General features: G+C 34.9%; 2 protein-coding genes across 3 annotated transcripts in view; one reads left to right on the top strand and one right to left on the bottom strand.

Moving 5' to 3' along the window:
* Positions 1 to 286: 286 nt before the first annotated feature.
* LOC115447348 (FAS-associated factor 1) lies at positions 287 to 14,694 on the bottom strand. 2 transcript variants are annotated; one of them, XM_030174372.2, is made up of 16 exons: positions 14,581 to 14,694; positions 14,077 to 14,145; positions 11,659 to 11,782; positions 8,571 to 8,696; positions 7,819 to 7,990; positions 7,309 to 7,453; positions 6,194 to 6,322; positions 5,777 to 5,903; positions 5,375 to 5,520; positions 4,776 to 4,930; positions 4,287 to 4,423; positions 3,830 to 3,992; positions 3,275 to 3,371; positions 2,812 to 2,952; positions 2,083 to 2,160; positions 287 to 1,682 (listed from the first exon to the last, which is right to left on the bottom strand). In XM_030174372.2, the coding sequence occupies exons 1-16, from the start codon at positions 14,617 to 14,619 to the stop codon at positions 1,602 to 1,604; spliced, it is 1,929 nt and encodes a 642-aa protein (XP_030030232.2). In that variant the 5' UTR covers positions 14,620 to 14,694; the 3' UTR covers positions 287 to 1,601. The 2 variants fall into 2 exon arrangements, with proteins under 2 accessions (XP_030030232.2, XP_037295158.1); XM_037439261.1 differs by lacking the exon at positions 14,581 to 14,694 and adding an exon at positions 14,287 to 14,441.
* A 1,175-nt stretch (positions 14,695 to 15,869) lies between these two features.
* Positions 15,870 to 19,769, top strand: part of LOC115447346 (cartilage oligomeric matrix protein) — a 34,529-nt gene continuing 30,629 nt past the window's right edge. Inside the window, exons 1-2 of the mRNA XM_030174370.2 lie at positions 15,870 to 16,012; positions 17,972 to 18,055. Of these exons, the coding sequence (XP_030030230.2) occupies positions 17,974 to 18,055 (82 nt within the window). The 5' untranslated portion in view covers positions 15,870 to 16,012; positions 17,972 to 17,973. The remainder of the gene's footprint in view (positions 16,013 to 17,971; positions 18,056 to 19,769) is intronic.

Below are 19,769 nucleotides of genomic sequence, written 5' to 3'. Positions count from 1 at the left end.
AAAATTATGCCACAACATAATTGAATAAATTTGCATTTTTATGATCACACTTGGCTTGGATGGAACTTAGTTTGCCTTTGTCATCTGATCTCCAATTGTAGTGTCTTCTATGTGTTATTGACCATTGATATTGACTAAATACTTGAAAAGTAAAACTATTGGTCTAAGTTCAATGTTTTATTTCTGAAATAGTTAAATATATTATGTTCATAAAACATAATGCATTGAACTTTACGTGCATTAGTATGTACAAGTTTCTCTGTGGGAGTAACAAACAAATGAGAAATCTGTTTTCATTGGTTTATTCGGATAAATCAAATCCTCATCATACTGTTACACTCCTGTGAGGTTTTGTGTAAAACTACAAATATTCCATACTTGAACATTGAATTATAATTTATATTGTTTTGTACATACACTATAGCTGTCTAAATGAAACAATCAGTACAAAGCCGATTACACACGGTACGACTTTAATAAAATTATCAATAAATTTACATATTAAGCTATAACCATTTATATAAATATAAATGAGGATTTAAAGTAAGCTATGCAGATAAATATGTATCTGCCACTGACTAATTATTTAACTGTTTATAAGCTTCATACTTAATGCAGCATTTGGAATTGTACCGCGCGAAGTGACATCACTACAAAGCGCCCCTCGGAGACTAACAAAGGTACTTACTTTGGACTGTGGAAAGATTTAGATATCGCCTAACGCTTTGCGAAAAAAGATCAACATATAAAGTTGAATTTTAATTCAAATAATGTGTACCGTCGAAATGTTTGCAAAGATATCAAAGGGTAATTTTCACAGTAGTAACGATAAATATTGTGATTCTAATTAAAGTTACGATATATATACATATATCTTTAGAAACTATTTCGACTGTAAATGATACTTGTCCACGATACCACAAAACAATACATATCAATGATGTTATTGTTAAATAGTTTTTGTAGTTTGTACGATTACTTAACAATGCAGGCTCGCTCGAATAGACGCAATATATCGGAATTATATAGACATAGATATGGGTACATCGCTATTACATCCCTTCGAGCGAGTCTTATGTTTCGGATTAGGTTCGAGTGTGGTTTAGGGGAAATTAAGAGCCGAGCACACTGCATATACTTGTCTGCAGTAAAGGTATGTATAACACACTTAACAATATATCAGACGTCTACTTAGTATATGTTCTGTTTATAACTTGGATTATATATCTAATTTATAATTGATGTATAGGTTCCTGTTGGCGTCTTTTGCATTTAAACAGCTTCTTAGTCAGATCGGTGATAGCAACAAAACATTTAATACCCCATTTGGAAGGAAAACTAAGGAAATGAAGATTTAATACAAAATTTACATAAGAAAATGTGTTGTTTAGAATTTAAGTATACTTGAAAACACAATTAAATTTACTATGGTATGCATTATGACAATTTATGGTTCTAAAAGGACTAGTCATTCAATGCTTATTTACATTCACAGAAAAAAACTATGAAGGTATACAAAGTGTGCTCAGTGTATTGTGGTTGTGGGGCGGCGCGGTCAAGGCGACGTCGAGGAAGGGGCGCATGCGCGCGCTCGCCTATATTCACCGCTCTTCTAGCATCACTGTCTCTTGCGGGCACAGCTTTAACGCCTTCAGTGTGCTGCTGTGAGATTCCGTTGTCAACTGGAATGGAAATTTATATGATAACTAGCTTTCATTCGCGACTTTGCCTGCGTGAAAGGTTTTCCAGGATAAAAGACCCGCTATATATTTTCCCGCGATAAAATTTAATCAGTTTTTTCCAAGGGTCTCAAATTATTTCTATATAAATTTCATTAAAATCCGTTGGGTAGTTATTGAATTTATAGCGTTCAGACAGACAGACAGACGCGGTGGGGCCTTGTATATTCATAAGAAAAGAGAGTGCGTTAGACAAGAAGTTGTTCTATGTTCCTTTAAATTTTTTATGTAAAGGACATAATTAATACTTGAACAATTTTTTTATCATCATAAAACATAAAAAAATATTGCCAGTGGTAATTTGTTAAGTAGGACTTAAAATTCAAAATAAATTAACACTTACGTCTCTTCTAGGCCAACTTGATATAACCTTGTAGTTCTCTTGTGGGTAGCCTTTGGATGCAAGGAAATCTAATACTGCCTGAAATTTTAATACATAATATTATGTAGATAACTTTGCTTTTCCTTTGTGGCTTTTAATTTATGAGTTGAATAATAGGCAGCTGAAATGATTAAAGTGACACCAATAATCATTTTATTCTGCAATTGGTCAACATCATACTGGTATCAGTTAAAGTGGGTGAACAAAATGTATGAAACTGTATGCACACTATTCTAGTTAACACCATTTGCAGAGGGGTAATGAATACCTTATGTATTAAGTAAAGATTGTTATACAGAGTAATTTTGACATAGCGGTACTAAACGAAACCACATACTTATCTTCTTGAAAACAACACTGTACAATAAATTACTCGAAACTTAAAGTGTAGAATAAAAAAGTACAAGTTTCGAACAAAATAATAACCAATTTTAATTTTACATGCCCTAATGCCATTGCTACTAATCTAAGAGAATTCGTCACGGTGGCAATATTACATTTACAGTCAGAAATACACTCAAGCACATACTTGCACTAAACTACAAAATTATATAAATTTCAGAGTTAAAAAAAATATTTTTGATGAAAATTTTCATGATTCATTGATAATTTAGCACAATGTTAGCAGAGGTAAAGATGAGCACGTGGTTTAACTTAGTAACGCCAATTTCGTGGAGCATGTGTAGTTACCGCGAGCGTGTCGTCCTCGTGGAAGCGTCGCTCGAGACAGTCGTGGTGCGGCGGCGGCAGTCGCACGCGGATGCGCGTGACGCCGCGCGCCGCCTCCGACGGCTCCGGGGGGACGCGCGACGCCGCTACCGACCGCATCGCCTGTACAATGTTGCTCTTATTAGGATTGCGCTTTTATACTTCAGTGTTAGAAGTGCAAATGGTATATTTATCGGCCGTGTTCAATAAATGATCCCAATCTCAATCTTCAATCACATTTCGAGAATGATCCAATCAAAATAACTCGCTTGTTTGTCAAAAAAAAAAATTTCGTTCTGATTGATCCATTTTCCCCGATAGATCGAAAGAAGCGATTAGATAAATATTTATTCAGGTATTTTTAAATAAAATAATATGTCTTGGAACATGTATAAATACTGAAAAACAACTGGACCATTATATGTAGGTATTATTAAATACTGACCTCTTTCTTTGCTTCCTCCATTAGTCTCTCTGATTCCGCCCGTTCTAACTCTTGATTCCTTTCTAATTCTTGTTGTTTCTTTATTTCTTCTTTAGCTCTGGAAAAATGATTGACACCATTACATAACGCCTCCAGTGTAAAGAGCGCAGTTTAGTATTATATTGTTAATTTATTTAATGCTGTATAATGATGTGCAGGCGGAATTAACTATAGGTATTCTCTGACAGTCGGTCAGTCTCAGGAAGTCAGTTCTTGGTGTCGTTGGTTTTTTTATTGCCCTTCGATGATGACTCGTGCGTGGCCCTCGGATGATGGCAACCGCTTCAGCCGTCTATTAACAATAGCAATACCATACAGAACTTTTAATTACAAAGTGCTGTGTGACATTCCATTGCGCTCTTCACCCTAAGACTTAAAATCTCATAATGCCCAGTAATTATGCTGGCTACAAAGTCCTTCAAACCCGAATACGTCAATGTATCCATTCAATCACTTTGCGGACAAGCTTAGGACAGCACTATTCCCGATATTCTACTGTAGATGAAGGTGCGTCACCTGTCGGCCTCCAGACTGCGCATGTAGGCCTCGTCCTGCTCGCGCTTGACTCGCTGGCGTGCGTCGCGCTCGCGCTCGAGCCGCGCGTCCTCGTCGCGCTGGGCGCCGAACCGCTCCAGCGCCTCCACCAGCCCGCCCACCAGCTCCGACACGCCCACGTTGCCTGCAACCATATACGAATTATTTATGTCAGCTCATTATTTAGCAATTATTATTTAAATAGACAAAGGGTATAGATATTTTATTTTATAGTAGTTATTGAAATGACATGACGCCACAATATTGCTTAGCTGCTACGAAGTTATACATTCAATATACGATTATTGTTTGACTATAGTCATTTAATGTAATATTAACAATCATAAAACTTTTAATCAACACAATTGTCAATTTTACCCGGCTCGAAAGACCACAAAATTCTAACATACGATTAATAATTCTTAGTGGCGATACTTACCGTTGATAACAGAGTATATCTCTGTGTTTGAGCGCACGCGCATGATGATTAGCAGCGCGGGCAGCCGGTCCACGGGGATGCTACGTATGGTCATGCTCGCCACTGGGCCGAGGGCGTTCGCGATCGACGTCAGTAGCCTGTTGATACAACATAATTTAATATCAAGTGATTACTGTAAAAGTAGGCTTGAAAGTAATAAAAATAATCGAATGATGAAGTCTGTTTTGATTAGAGCAATTTTGTGTAAAATTTCAAGCTTAAATAATCAGATATTATTGTGACTGCATCGGTGGCCTAGTTGTATAGCGTGAGCGATACGATACCGTTTTACGGTCTAAAATTCAAATCCCAAGTCGGGCAGCAATATTGGGTTTTTCCCACAATGATGCATTGAGGCTAAGTCACTTGCACCTTTTTAACTTCTTGATGAAGTATTATAAATATTTTTAAAACATTGGCTAGTAAATGAAGCTACTCCAAAACACTGACATGTTGTTATTGTGCGGGTGCGTGAGGTCCCATCCGTATACGATGAAGTTGGCGGAGAGCGTCTGTAGTACCGCGTCGGCGCCCAGCAGCTGCGCGCAGAACACGTTCGACAGCACCGACTGTTCGTGGTGTAGGTATACGCCTAGCAACTTTCTCTGGAACAAAAATACATACAAGTGGGATGCTGAAATTGAAAAATAGCAAACTCCTGTACAACTTTTATGTTAATCGTTAGACATCTTGGTTACTCCCAAATACGTCCGAATTCCACCTAACATGTTTCTATCATTCAATATATCGTATACCCAGCAACTCAAGCAGAATAAAACGTTTTAGGTTTACTATTCTTAGATACATTAGTGATTGTACTACAAATTCAGTATCTATATAACCTTGTTACAAGGACAGGCGTAAACTTAAAAATACCACCCATGATCATTATGCTATGATTGTGTCGTGAAGTCTATATTATGCGCGTGCGCACGGAAGTTCACTAAATAAATACAGTCATTGATCTCAAAGCAATTAGTTTCATATAATACGGCAATACAACAAGGTATTGTTTTCCTGGCCAAACTTTACACTGTAGTTGTACCAACCTCTTTGGCAGGTTTGAGGCAGGACTCCTTGATGGCGTCGTGCAATGTGCCCTCGAAGAAGTTGGGCGAGTTGGGCCCGTAGCGGGCGCGGAACCGCGCTGCGAACTCAATGCAGCCCAGCGCCTCGTCCTCCACGTTGTCCGACACTGCGAGATGTAATCGACTATACAGATTTCGTAACAAGAATTTTTTTATTTACGGGTTATTTATCATACGACGGACATATGAAGCTTATCAAAAATATTTTATGAGCAATAATGGCGCGAACCGACCAGAGACTTGTTCATCTCAACACCCAACTGAATATAATTTTCATGCTCCATTTTCCAGAAGTTTCTTTTACAAAATAATATCATTTTCGTAGCTGTATTTTAGCAAGTTTGTATTGATTAATTGGCTTACTCAGCGGCTGTAGCCTCTCAGACTGCACGAGGTCCACGAACATGTCGTCCTCGCCGGTGAACCCATCCGCCGTGTCCTCTATCTCCTCCACCGAACTGTTATCGCTGTCTGAGCTCTCCACTATTATCTGCAAGTAATATGTAACATTAGATACATTCACGTATTGACTCGGTGAAAGCACGAAGAGGTCTTACAATAAAAAATATTACAATTTAGACAAAACATATTAATTTTAGTAAAAATTATAAAGCTGTTTCAGACTTTATATTATTTTATGTGATATTATAACAGAATTTATTATAACTACAATAAGACCCTTTCTTATATGATCTGCATTCCGCTATAGCGTATCTTAAATGAATTGCAAAACATTAACAGAGACATAAACAGCTTGCTTCAAATTCGCTCTCTTCTCACCCTTTTGTATTCTTTCTGTTGTTTGCTGGCAGCCCGTTTGACTGTGAGTTCGTGTTGTGGCAGCTGCAGCCCGACCATCGCCAACACTGTGTCGTCCAAACCAGTCACAGTGGGCCAACCTGTCCAGACCTGCCATGAAAAAAAAAAAACAGTTTTTGGTTATTTTTAATTTCATTTTTGTAGACATATATCCAAAAACTTGCCACAGTGAATGTTTTTCAGTATGTAATGTTTTTAATTATAAAGTTGAGGTTTGTTAATAATTTTGGCCTTTCCTTAGAGGGTCCCATATAGATCTTTAATATATTTTGTCCACAGGTCAGACACGGTACACTGACACTTCACACTAAGTGACTAATGGCGAAGGGTCCGTACAACCCGATTCCTGTCCGCTTCCCTTTATGTAGAATCGAATTATCATCGGAATGATCTGCAGAGCGCATTTGTGTATTTTAATACCTGTATGTTGTGACAGGTTTCCTTTGGGAAAATTTTACCTTTCGCTACTGTGGCCAAGATATTAAGGACTATGTCATTGTATTGTGTAAAAGATGCGAGAGCCTAGTTCGTTGTGGGACGGAATGCCGAGACAAATGTCTGCAGGTTAAAAATCTCAAGGCACACATCTCTGACTTTTTTAAAATGATGTGTGTATTCTTTGTGAATTATCACTTGCTTTAACGGTGAAGGAAAACTCTGTGAAGAAACTTTCATACCTGAGAAGTTCTCTATAGGAATTTTGAGGGTGTGTAAAGTCTATCAATCTGCACTAAGCCAGCGTGGTGGACTGAGGCCTAATGCCTCTCAGTAGTAGAGGCCCGTGCTCATCAGTGGGCAAGTATATAATACAGGGCTGATATTATTATTATTATATTTTGTCCCGTCAGGCATGGTATTATCAGTACACTTCACACCAGTGGCAAAGGGACCATATAAACGGTTACCTGCCGATTTCCCTTACGCAATTTACATAAAATCTAATAGGAAACATGGGTCTATGGTCCACTCACTTTACTCCATGCAACCACTTGGATTTAAAAATAAATAAAATCTTTTATTTCCCCTACTATAAAACTGTACGCCTGAGGTATTAAGGACTATCTAGTTGTACTCACCTGATGCCTAGCGGGAATGTCTGTTAGCGAATAAATGTCGTTTTTAACTTCTCGCACCGTCTTCGTGCCGGGGTATTTTAGCGTGTAGTCTTTCTCTTCATGTTTTACGTGGAGTACATACGTCATTGTTAACCTATCCGCCACCCTGTTGAATATAAATATATTAATATTATAAAATCAGAACATAGTTTCGAATTATTTTAAGAGTTATTTATGAATCAATTAATAATAATAATCAATTAATAAGGGAACTGTTTATGCCTTAGGTATAATTTATAATATTGGATAAGAATTAACTGAATACAATATTTTTTTAGAAATATAAATTGAATTTGATTTTGCTTCCAAAATTAAAAACCATACGCCAATACCAATACTGTTATGGATCTCATCTACCTACCATTTTTTTTATCATGTAGTATAATTTAAAAGCATTAATTTCTCAAAATTCACGTAAACTATTTTTTTTTCTCATTTTGTCTATCCAGCTCCAGTTGCCTTACTACTTACTCGTCGTCCGCCATGAGCTGGTCGGCGGGCTTGAGCCTGAGGATGGCGTTGCGCGCCAGGCCGAGGCTGGCGAGCGCGGCGCCCGACGTGGCGCGCGACCCGCCCAGCCCCGAGATCTGCTGGCGGCACACCGGCACGCCGCACACCACCTCCAGACGTTTCTTTAAATCACCTGGTGCAGATATCATTTCAATTTTACAAAAGGAAACAAAAATATTTATGGAATTGGCATATCTTAGCGACATACGTAATTTCCATACTTTATTTGTTTTATATTAGCATGAACGATTTTAGAAAGGCCACTTGGTTCGGTACTTTTATGTAGAAACAAAACGTGAAGTGCTATAACTAAGACTATTGAAGAAATAAAAGAAAAACATCAAAATTTCAATAAAGAAGATGGTTTAAGGTTTGCACAAGTTGGGATTCTGTTCTACATATAATTAAATCGGAACTCGAAAGACCGGATGCCAGACATCAAGGCATTGTGAGCGCATTCTGCGTAGATCGGACCGTCACCAGCTTACAATAAAAAAAAAAATGTAAAATTTGGGTAGATATTGTAACTTTGACTTTTCGGACAACCAACACCTTAATCCGCCCCGTGGCCACGAACGCTGCAGTATATTAAACGTCGGGAGAAAACCGTAATATAAACAACCGCGAAAAAAATAAAACAATAACTAGTTTTATTTCGATGTCTAACATTTGCTTAAACATACGAAATCATTATAGATTATGTATTTACTTACTGACTGTCGCCGATCCTGACATCTTGATCTCGTGTATTTTGTTGTTACAGTGGACCTGTAGCTCCACCAGGTCTGTTGTGCTGTTGTTGGGCGACGACGTTGACGCTTGATTACTGTCTTCTCGGTCTGTATAGAAAAATATTCAATTATGTACAGTACTGACGCTCAGTCACGACCGGTTTGAAGTTTGTCGCGAGTGTCGACAAACCTATGTTACTGACGACCAGCGGGTGACGACAGATGCAGAGAGCGGGTGTTGCGAATAACTTCACTCCAGTCAAACATAGTGCTGTACTGTATGATACTTTTAGCATTGATGTATAAGATATCGTCAGTCCTAAATTAATGTAAACATTGACAGGAAAACATTAACAGTCTTACTTATAAAAATTTTGCAATGCTATGCTTAGTTAAAACCCAAATTAACGCGATCAGCTGTAAGTCAAAACCCGCCATCTTTATTTTATTTTTTTTATTTTGCACTTTATATACATAATAAGTATATCGGCGGACTTAATGCCAAAGGCATTCTCTCCAGTCAACCTAAGGGTGGTGCAGAGATAAATAAGGTAGGTGCATAAGGATATTTAATAATACATAAACATACATAAAAGTAACTATAATGTATAACTATATTAAATACAAACATAATATAAGTAATATTATAAATACATAAATATATAATATGTACTCGTATATACTAATAATATAAAGTTTAGAATTAAAGTGGCCATCTTGCCTCTTAATAAGGTTTAAACTAGGAAACCGGTGATGTTTTTAACAGCTATTTTATTTAGCAATTCTTAACCACCTCTTAACGCTAAAACAAGTTTATAAGTAAAACTGTAAATGTTAATAATTTTGTATTTCATGTTGCTGCACCAATTTCAAGCTAGTAACTGATGAGAGCTGGCACAGGAAATGACAGCTGGAGAACTTTCGTTTCGGAAGCCAACGCTCACTTAGGGTAGCTGAGCCAAAGGAGAAAGTAACTATAGTAAGTCATTAACAATACATACGAAAAAAACGTAAATTCAATTATTACTTAATAATTTAAGACACCAAAAGTTCTTATAACAAATATTAATGACACAATATTATTGAATCCCAGTAACATTTTCAAATATATGGATATGAATGTATTTGACTGACTATTGATTTATTTTATTTTGTTATCACGTAATATAACTTATCGTGTCACAATGACTATAGTTTAACTAACTCTATGATAAACTGAGTGATATCATTGCAAGTCTACGTTAAATGTCACTTACCAATGAAAATTTGGAAGTTCAATTTTTAGAATTTTTGGGAGAATATTACGTCGAATCCAACTTTTTATTACAATAAAGTATTATGTATTAGGTAATGAATTGGAAAGTCAAATATGGAAGGTTATATTGACACAGTTATTAAATGAAACCATATACTCGTCTTTACCTCGGCTAACATTGTGCCAAAAATCATCCACGAATAACGAATACTTTCATAAATAAATCCCAGATTTAATGTTCCTTTTTTACCAAAGTGAATTTATTTATTTATTTATTTAGTAACGCCAACGTAACGTTCATTAACACATAATTCATTACAATAACAGCGTTAACGGTAATCTAAAGCTAAATGTCGATACAATACTAGGCGTACACGGCATGCATTGAAACACAACAACTTGACAAAATAATACAAAACAAAATAAACAATGAGTATAGTGCGTGAAATTAAACACACACATAAATTTTACATTAAATTATAATTTTGAAGATAACGAAAGAAAAGGTAAAAGATAAATTTGAATGCGAATATGGTGTGTGAATGTATTTCTGAGTGAAAGTAATGTCGCTGCAACGAATTCTCTTAGAGTAGTAGTAATGGCATTAGGGCGTGTAAAATTAAAATTATTTTTCTTTTATATTTATTTTTTTCACCTTACAATTTTTTTTCATCTACAGTTTGAGTAACTTCTTGTGATGTGTTATTTAAAAAAAAGATAAGTATATGGTTTCATTTACGAACGCAATATCAAAACGTTTCTGTACACAAAATTCAAGTTGTGCATGATTTATCTGTACCCCTATTAGGAAATTCAAAGCAGATATTATTAGCGACAAGATTTTTTTATTAGATTGCTTATATATAATTTTACTCAAAAAACCTCAAAAAATCATCTGCCCTGTTTCGAATTAAATATTGTGTGGTATGTGAAAATTCCACTCAATCGGGACTTTCATACATTATTGATATACTCAAATAGATGTACAGCAAACTGACGTAAGCATTAGGCATTTCGATATCTGCATTGCATTCAGATTCTATTTATAACACCAGTACTTCAATCACGAGATGCTGGGAATAAAAACATTCATGTATTATATTCTATGTAACATTCATTTATTTATTTTGAATATTCTTAATTCAAAAATGCGTTACTGTAATAGGTACTAATTAGCAACTTATCAAAATTTGTAAACAATTTTCCTTCAGTGACAGTTCCACGTTAAAGATGGAAAACAATTAGATGGATAGGGACACTTAAGTAGATATTTCGCTGATCGCATAGAACGTAATATCTATTACACCTCGTGCCTGTTTTGTTTTTCTGTGATCGAGATGGCCTCATCAGCATCCACTAATTTATTTACCACTTGTGTTAACTTGCTACACAATTAATGGCGTAATCCTACTGCTATACAACTAAACAATCCCCAACTCCCTCCCCCTCCCTCTGAGACAATTCTTGTGCGCTCGGTCTCCACACCGAATGCACACTCATGTACGGGGGGACATCTGTCGCAGCCCTAGGCCCTAGTCAATTCACATTGAGGCCTACGAGGGCTCACGAACATTTCCTGGCCTTCTCAGAGGTTTCCTTCTCCTTCGCCAGATATCCTTTCCCAACTATCCTCCAGGATCCTGCAGTCGCGCTAAGCCGGGGGATTCCAGTATCATATTCGCTGGATTCCCAAGATGACGAGGAAAAAAAAACAACCGTCAACAATCTTTACCCTGATTGGTCTATTTTCGCTATGGACTGACAGTAGTTGGTTAAGATAGTTTACAGGAATTGGTCACAAATATGTGGACATACCTGGCGGGTGGGTTTTTGGTGTTATCACAGATATATCGTCGTCGATCATCTCGACGTCGTGTGTGTCGTTGCTGGGCGCCGCGGAACTGTTGCCGTCCTGTGGCATCACTCTGTTGATCGCGGCCTGAGAAACAAAAAAAAAATTAATGTCTTGGCCTGTAAAATTAGCCGACAAGTGTGTGTAATTGTATCGACTGTCGAAGGGGGACTATCTCTCGTCAGTCGACATTCTATTGGACCACACTCCATTTATTGTCAGGTGCAGTGGGGTCACTATGTACTACTACTATGTGTCTGTATAAAAAAAACGTAACATGAAGTTTTGAAAATCTTGGTCTTGGTGTCTCATAGATTGAGGCTTAGTGATAGTTTGACGGATTTTGTTCATATTAAAATTACATAAATGAAAATTCGACTAGACAATCCTAAGAGGTTGCACTACAGTGAAGTTCCTACTCTGTTATAGTGAACTGAAGAGTCAATGTTTGGGGAAAAACTCATACAAATATACATTTCAACTATCACCTACAGCAGCCATGAAGCCTTATCACTAGTGTGTTTCCTGTAATTTCAGTTTTTAAAAAAGCTCTATCATAAGAAATTATTTCGTTTTTCAACTCTTCATATGAAATCTATTAATACATATATAAAAACAAGTTTGTTTGAACGCACTTATATCAGGAAATACTAAACCGATTTAGATTTTTTTTTCATTAATAGGTAGCTACATTATTTCTGAGTCCTATAGGATACTTTTATCCTGGGCAAATATAAAGCGGGACATTAATCCCTGAAAAACTTAGTCACGCGGGCGGAGCTGCGAACAAAAGCTAGTTATAATTATATATATTTGTGGTTGCATTCAGACTAACCTAGATATTATTCAAAACATATTTAATTCAGATAAAAGACTACAATGTTCACCTTTGTTTACAAACAATCAACTTAGTCAAATATTAATTTCAGTCATTTACAAATTACATTTAATCAATTTTAACATCTTTGTTTATTCCGGTTTTAAACATCTTTGTTAATTCTGTACAATGTTATGCAACACACAGCTAGTTAATAACACAAAAGGCATAAGATTCTGATTTCACATAAGGTCAATATGATTCATAACATGAATAAGCATTCTTTGTCTTGGTTCAAATGATGATTTTTAAGTGGGGAATTAATTATTCTGATTAGAATAGGGTTAACATGTGTTTTTGAAGCATAGTCAGGGCATTTGAAACATTCAATGACTGCAGATTGGAAGAGAAATTATAAATCCGTGAAAAGTCCTTGTATATCAGGGTAATTGGCATAATTTAAGATGGCCACATCATAACTGTTAATAAAAAAAAACTTAAGAAATAAAAATTATATTACTCAATAGATGTATTGAGTTGTACTGTAAGAGAATGAAATGTTTTAATAAGGTATACACACACTCACGCAACTGGTGCCATCACTTTTTACTGTGTGTTCTATCCCATAATATGATAGAGGATGAGTCTATTGCTATATCAAAAATAAATGTCAGACTCTGGGTTGATACTGAATAAAAAACCCAATATCACTTTGGCCGACCCAGGGATCATACCCATGACACCGGCACTGCAGTCATACTGTAATACAACCACACCACCGAGACGGTGAGGCTAATTTAGGATATATGTGAGGAAAACAGTTATGCAAAGCCCACAATATATAGAATAATGTATCTCGAAGCACACACTGTTATATAGTAAAGTACAAATATATACATTTCTTTATTTTAGGAATTAATATTGCACATATTAATAATTAGTATGTAACATATTCTTTAATTATCACTGAATAAGAAATATCATTTAACATAAATTAAATTGTAATGTAATTTACTATAATCAAGGAAGGAAAAACCAAGATGTAAACAAAAGCCCTTTGTTTGTACCTATTGATTAGACTCTATACAATAGAGTTCATTTACAAAGTATTATTTAAGATATATTGTTCCCCTAAATATTTGTGATATATACCTACTATGTTTATATAAACTGAAATACTGATGTTTTTTTATATTATTGTTTGTCAACAGTTAATTCAGAATTCACTATTCTACTTGTAAATTGTAATATAATTTACAATCATTCTAATAGTCAAGTTATAATGTCATATTATCACATACAAAAGAACAAAATCTTTGTGTACATTTTCATTATGTTGTTATCAATCATAATTTATCTATTATATTAAAAAAAAAATACTTTTTTGAGAATTTGATTCGTGTATAATTGTATACAGACATAAAATAATCTTTATTTTTGGATGTAAAGGCACAAATTTTACTATAAATAATTACTTTATGAAATAAATGAAACTAACAAGAGAAATTAAAGCTTTTTCATGCAATATTCAAGTCTCCATTTTTAATAAAAGAAGCACACTTACAAGCAAGTCCCAATTTGTCTCTTCGAGATGGTATATCGCCTCAGCAACATCTTCTATTGCAGTTATACCCTGGAGAGAAACATTTTATCATACAACTTTTAATCAAAATTATTATATTTACGTTCTAGCAATCATTAATTATACACTTGTTTCCCATTATCGTGGTGTCACGGTGTGTATAATTATGCTTAGTAGCGCAATACGTTTTACCTTGTAAAGTTTGCGGAGGTAACTTGGCGTCGACTAGGCACAAAGAATAAAGGAAAATTTTTGCAGGTTTGACACGTGCGCTGCGTGCAATTTTTACACATAAGCTCAGCCAGTATGTGTGAAATAAACAAACTATTTTTAAAATTCCGTTAAAAAACTACAATCAGTGTAAAACACAAAGGGAGACTAGTATTCACAGTCACTGTTGTTGTTCATCACATAACCTTCACACGATATGTAAAGAAATTACTTCCAAAAGATCTTTTTATTGTTGTTTACTATGTATGTTATTACCTGAAAATTTGCTAAAATTTCTTCTCTATTTTCTGCCATCACGATATTATTGAGCTCAAAAATTACTATGACATTTACAATTGCGACAAATCACTCAAACATTGACCATAGACTAATTTATTTTTTTATTGCCATGTATTTAGACAAGGAATATTATTCGAAAACTTTGGATTGTCTATTGCATTAAGGGGTTTCATAATAATAATAATAATAATATTATATTTATTTATTTTCATTTTTTATATTTTTATATGCATGTTTTTTTTTTTAAAATGTATATGTAAAAATGTAAAAAAAAAATACCTTTAAAATAAAGAGAATTGACCATAATAATAATATTACCTAAGTATATGAAAGTTATCCTTAATTATTATTTTATTCAGTAGTAATTTGTATTTTTTTCCAATTAAAAAAGTTCGCTGCGAAATCAAAATCCCAATTGCCATAAACTCATTCTAGTATTCGACAGGGATGGGCAGCGGTAATATTATTGCACTTGAGTTTCATATTGTTCGATTTCGTACGTTTCGTTGTATATTGGGGCAATTTTTTTGCAGTATTTATCACCTGTGGGGTCGCTCATTAGTAGGCAAAATGCCAATACCACACTATATAGGAATCATGTCGTGTTTTTTTATTGAGAGTAATGAATTCTTTTGTTAATTGCACTGGGGAGAAAAGTCTTTGTTTTTCTTGGGTGATTATCGATTTCAATAATATTTTATAGTATATATCCAGAATCATTACATCAATATAATTAATTATTGATTTAAAATTCGTTGTATTTGTTTTTGTTACGATTTATTATCTTATTAGGATTCGTATCATCCGTATCTATTATCTGGAACTTATTTTCGAAGAAAGTTTAGATATTATGAAACCTAGTTAGGTTACCCAAGGAGTTCGGTTCCTCCTCTTAGAGGATTTTTGGTCATTGGTCTATTTATTTGAGTATTTAATATATAAATTTACCTGAACAAGCTGCATTCACAAAGACTGATGAGATGTATGTACCTAGGTAACTTTACATAGTGTATTTGAATGGAATCGGTAATAAATTCTAATAGGATGAACATAAATATTAATCATTTTTTTATTATTAAATTGGGTTTGTAAAAATACAAGGCCAACGAAGACTATAGCAACGCTCATTATCTCAGTATCTGTCTTGATTAGCTGATGATCAAAAATGAGATGATGCCGTTTTACCAGTTGCGCAGGTAAGTAAATACATTTTAAATATATTACATTCCCTTAACGTATTCGGTGATAAGTGAGTCATTTGTCGATGTTATACGCGTAGAGTGTGGAAGTGCGGTGCGGTCATCCCGTCAGTCGAGAAGTGTATAGCGGTTCGCGCACGCGCATTAGCCGTTTCGAAAGTGCGTGCAAGTGACTATTTCGCGGGAAAACTGTGACATCATCTGCCGCGGTAAATAGCTTTAAGTTTTTTAAGTTAGAGCGTATTTTCGAATTTAAGTTTTAAAGATATTTGGTAGTAAAAACTGGTTTGCCAATTATTCTACAACCCTTTTACCAAAGCAATTTATTATGAAATTTTGATAGGTTGAAAATTATTATCGTGCTTACGAAAACTCCTTTAGATAGGAGAAACAGGACTACCGTCCTAACAAGTGAACGAAGCGGGTAAAGTTCGTGAATAAATAAATTTTGTCTTGTGTCTTATTTTATCATAGCCAAGTTCTAAAAAATAAAAAACAAAAAATATGAAGTTTAGCAAAATGATGAACCTAGTTTAATGGAAACTGCATAAAGGCATCGAACACATGAGGTACCTGAAACTTGGCCAGTTATATGTTTTACTTTTAAATGAGTTTAAATTTAAATCGTATCAACCGTAATCGAATACAGAAACGTAGGAGCTTAATTAACTTTTTTAATAACATTTCGAAAAAAATATTAACTCTTAACGCCTACAAATATTATAAAAATGAGCGCATTAAAAGTGGAATAATCAAACAGATTTCATTAATTTTCGGGATACCTACATAATTTATAATGTTTTCAGAACACTTAAACACATTAATTCCTAAAAATAAAACAAAGATTCTTTTATCGAATTCAAACAAAATAATTATAGTAACAACGATATCAAATATTTTTTTACATTTTATATGTGATTACCCTTGAGTGGAATGCTAGTGACCCTAAACAATTTTAGGTCAATCCAAGACAGTAATCGCGGAGAGTAAAACTGATAAATTGACTATAAATACAAAGATTTAGCGTTAAACAGTCTGTGGTCTGTAGTAAAATGTAAGCACACATCAGAATAAACTTTATCGCATCGTATTGCTAATAAAGTTTATGATAATTAGTAATTAGTAATTATTAACTTCACATTGTATTATACTAAGGCTTCCATTCAGGATCCTCTGGACCAGCGCACTCGCTTCGAAGATCTTTGTATGAGTGGTAAGACTGGAGAATTTGAAACAGAATGGAAGCCGTAGTATAATAGAGTGTAAAGTCACAGCATAAACTATTTGGATTAGGTATCTAAGTTTTTATTAATGAAGCCAGATTACTCCGGGACTCGCTGGCGTAATCCCTATCATGAGCGTATCATAGCAGTCGAAATCATTCAAAAGTGATTTTTGTGACTCCATAAAATGAATCATAAATCCTGAATCAAATTAAGGCAACTGAAGCACAGATGGTTGACGTGATGTAGCGTTAAAGGCAAGTTAATAAATAAACAATTTTTTACCGACTTTGCGATAACAAGTTTGGATGTGCATTTACCTTAACTTTGGGGTAGGAGTCGTAGAAATGGCAAAATGCCAGGACTTTGTAATGGCACGATATTTTTTGCGATGCCATTATTTACGACTCATAAATTCTCTATTTAAATTATCTCCGTAGGAGTAGTGGCGGCCTTAACTAATGCAAGGTTCTGGGTGGCAGATCTTTACGACATTTTTTTACAGGACCGCCTAAGGATGTTAATGTTTTTTCTTTATAGCCCTTATAAGCACAAGGCCAAAAGCGGTTGTTCTTTTCGCCACCTCCTAAGGCTGCCACTGTGTACTATCAATAAAAATCTTATGATTTCCTACGTTTTAGTCGTCTTATGAACTTTATTAGGACTGAAATGACCTAATGCTGAATTCCTCCATTTCTTCTCTTCTAAAATTCGTCATAAACTATATTAACCGTTAATGTTGGAAATAAGTTCTTACGTCTTTGGGAACAAGACACTAGGTTGATCATTGACTCTACCATTACCAATCAATAAAATCAGTAGAGCTGTTAAAATCAATGTTATCTGTTGTCTACAAAACTATCAGAGGCATCCTTGTGATTTGTAAGTAAAGATTTAATTTACTATCTCCATAACTTTTCTCTAGTAGTATAACTTTTCCCCCAGGCATGGCTCCCGCAGCCATGTGCGCGAGCGCCTTCGCGTTCATCGTTGTCCTGGTGGCGGCGCACGCACTCACGCTCGATAAAGGTATGTATCACCATCCCTTCACGTCATAAATCTCTAGGAGAGCAGCATTGAGACACCAATAAGTATTTAGTAGTGTTCGATATACGTTTTCATGCAGGTGTTATATTTTACATTCGATGAAAATCTTCTCTAACTTACAAAAATGGTGTTGTAACCTATTATTATGCTGGGTTATAACAACATTTTCGTTTAGGTATAAATTTCATAAATGGTTGACTGCGTCATTATTATTAATGCAGCATCAATGATTGCAAATGATCCCAACGGATGCGTTAATGGCAATTCATTTCCTATTGTTGATTTATATAGTCTATCAGCCATATAAGAATTTGAAATGGGTTTAATGCAAACCAATTACAAATCCTGATTAAAAAGCATTATACATTGAAGTCAATTTTAGCTCCTTAGACTTCTATCCTGAACTTTACCCCTGAAACCTTGGGGTAAATAGTCTTGATCAATACTTTATTGAGAGGGCAATATGATAGCTGTTTGTTGATAATGTCATCGTTATTCGCTAACCATTTGAGAATGCAGAATTATAATTGGGAGTTGCCGATTGTCTAAATCAAATTGTCATGCAATCTAAACTATGTTTCCCTTCCATTGACTATTCGAACTTCGTAGTCAAAGTCTGTTGATTAAGTTGCATTCAGGCAACATCGATTTCTGGTCGAGCAAACACTTGAAAGAGGTGTTATTAGTATTGCTTTAAAGTATATTAGTTCTAAAAATGCAAAAGGCAAAGTGGAATAAAAGGCGTAAGTGTGCGTAACTCGAAAATTGAAATAGTCTGCAATTCTTGCTATTCTTATAATGTTGTTTCTCTTTCCTCTTAATAGGATTCTAGGATGTACAACTATATGTTAGTTGCGGATGATAGTTAGCATACTTGCACCATCATATTCCACGCATCGGTTAATGCAGGAAACTGTAACATCTTCATCCCGTCTAAAACTAATGCTCATTAACTATACTATTTACGTAGTCATTAGCGATGTCGCAAACGGACGGGGAAATAGGGCTACAGAAATACAGCTTAGTGTTTCACAATGACAAACATCTGTATGACCGATTTCACCGAAACTGTTGAGGTTTGATGTGCTGTTTATGTATTTCCGTTTGGATTGTCTATGCTATCGCGATGTCAGTACACATTTTTTTTTAATCTAAAACCTTTTTCTTCCTGTAATATTATGTTTCCCTAGCTTTATTGACATTGGCGTAGCACAGCAACTCAGTGCTTATAGCCATATACCAGAAAAACAAAATGTCTCGTTCTTTTTTTAAATATCTATAAGCAGTTATTAAAATAGGTACTTACATTTCATTGAATTTAAAACGATGAATCAAAATTAATGTAAACTTTAAGAGGAGCTAGCTTCGGCTCTTAAAGTCGGTGTCGCTACAGTATAATATTGTATTCTTTTTATTTTGAAGAAATAATGATTCATAGTGTATTTCGGGATGAGACATTGGTCAGTATGCTTATAACATCTGGTTGCTTATTGCCAGCATAGATCTCTTGGTGTGCTTCAGTCGTCTTTTTCAAAACTTAGGGATACAAACTCTAAAGTCGTAATAACTTGTTTTCAAATAATGTCTTTATTCAAACACACTAAATACAGTGATAATGAAAAAGTGGATATTTTATTTGTGTTTAAGTTTTCTTCCTTTTCATATGATATCATAGTTCAAAAGGTTTTTACAAAGA

This window comes from Manduca sexta, chromosome 16, assembly GCF_014839805.1.
Source record: "Manduca sexta isolate Smith_Timp_Sample1 chromosome 16, JHU_Msex_v1.0, whole genome shotgun sequence".
NCBI lineage: Eukaryota > Metazoa > Arthropoda > Insecta > Lepidoptera > Sphingidae > Manduca > Manduca sexta.
This window is presented reverse-complemented; position numbering and strand designations above follow the sequence as displayed.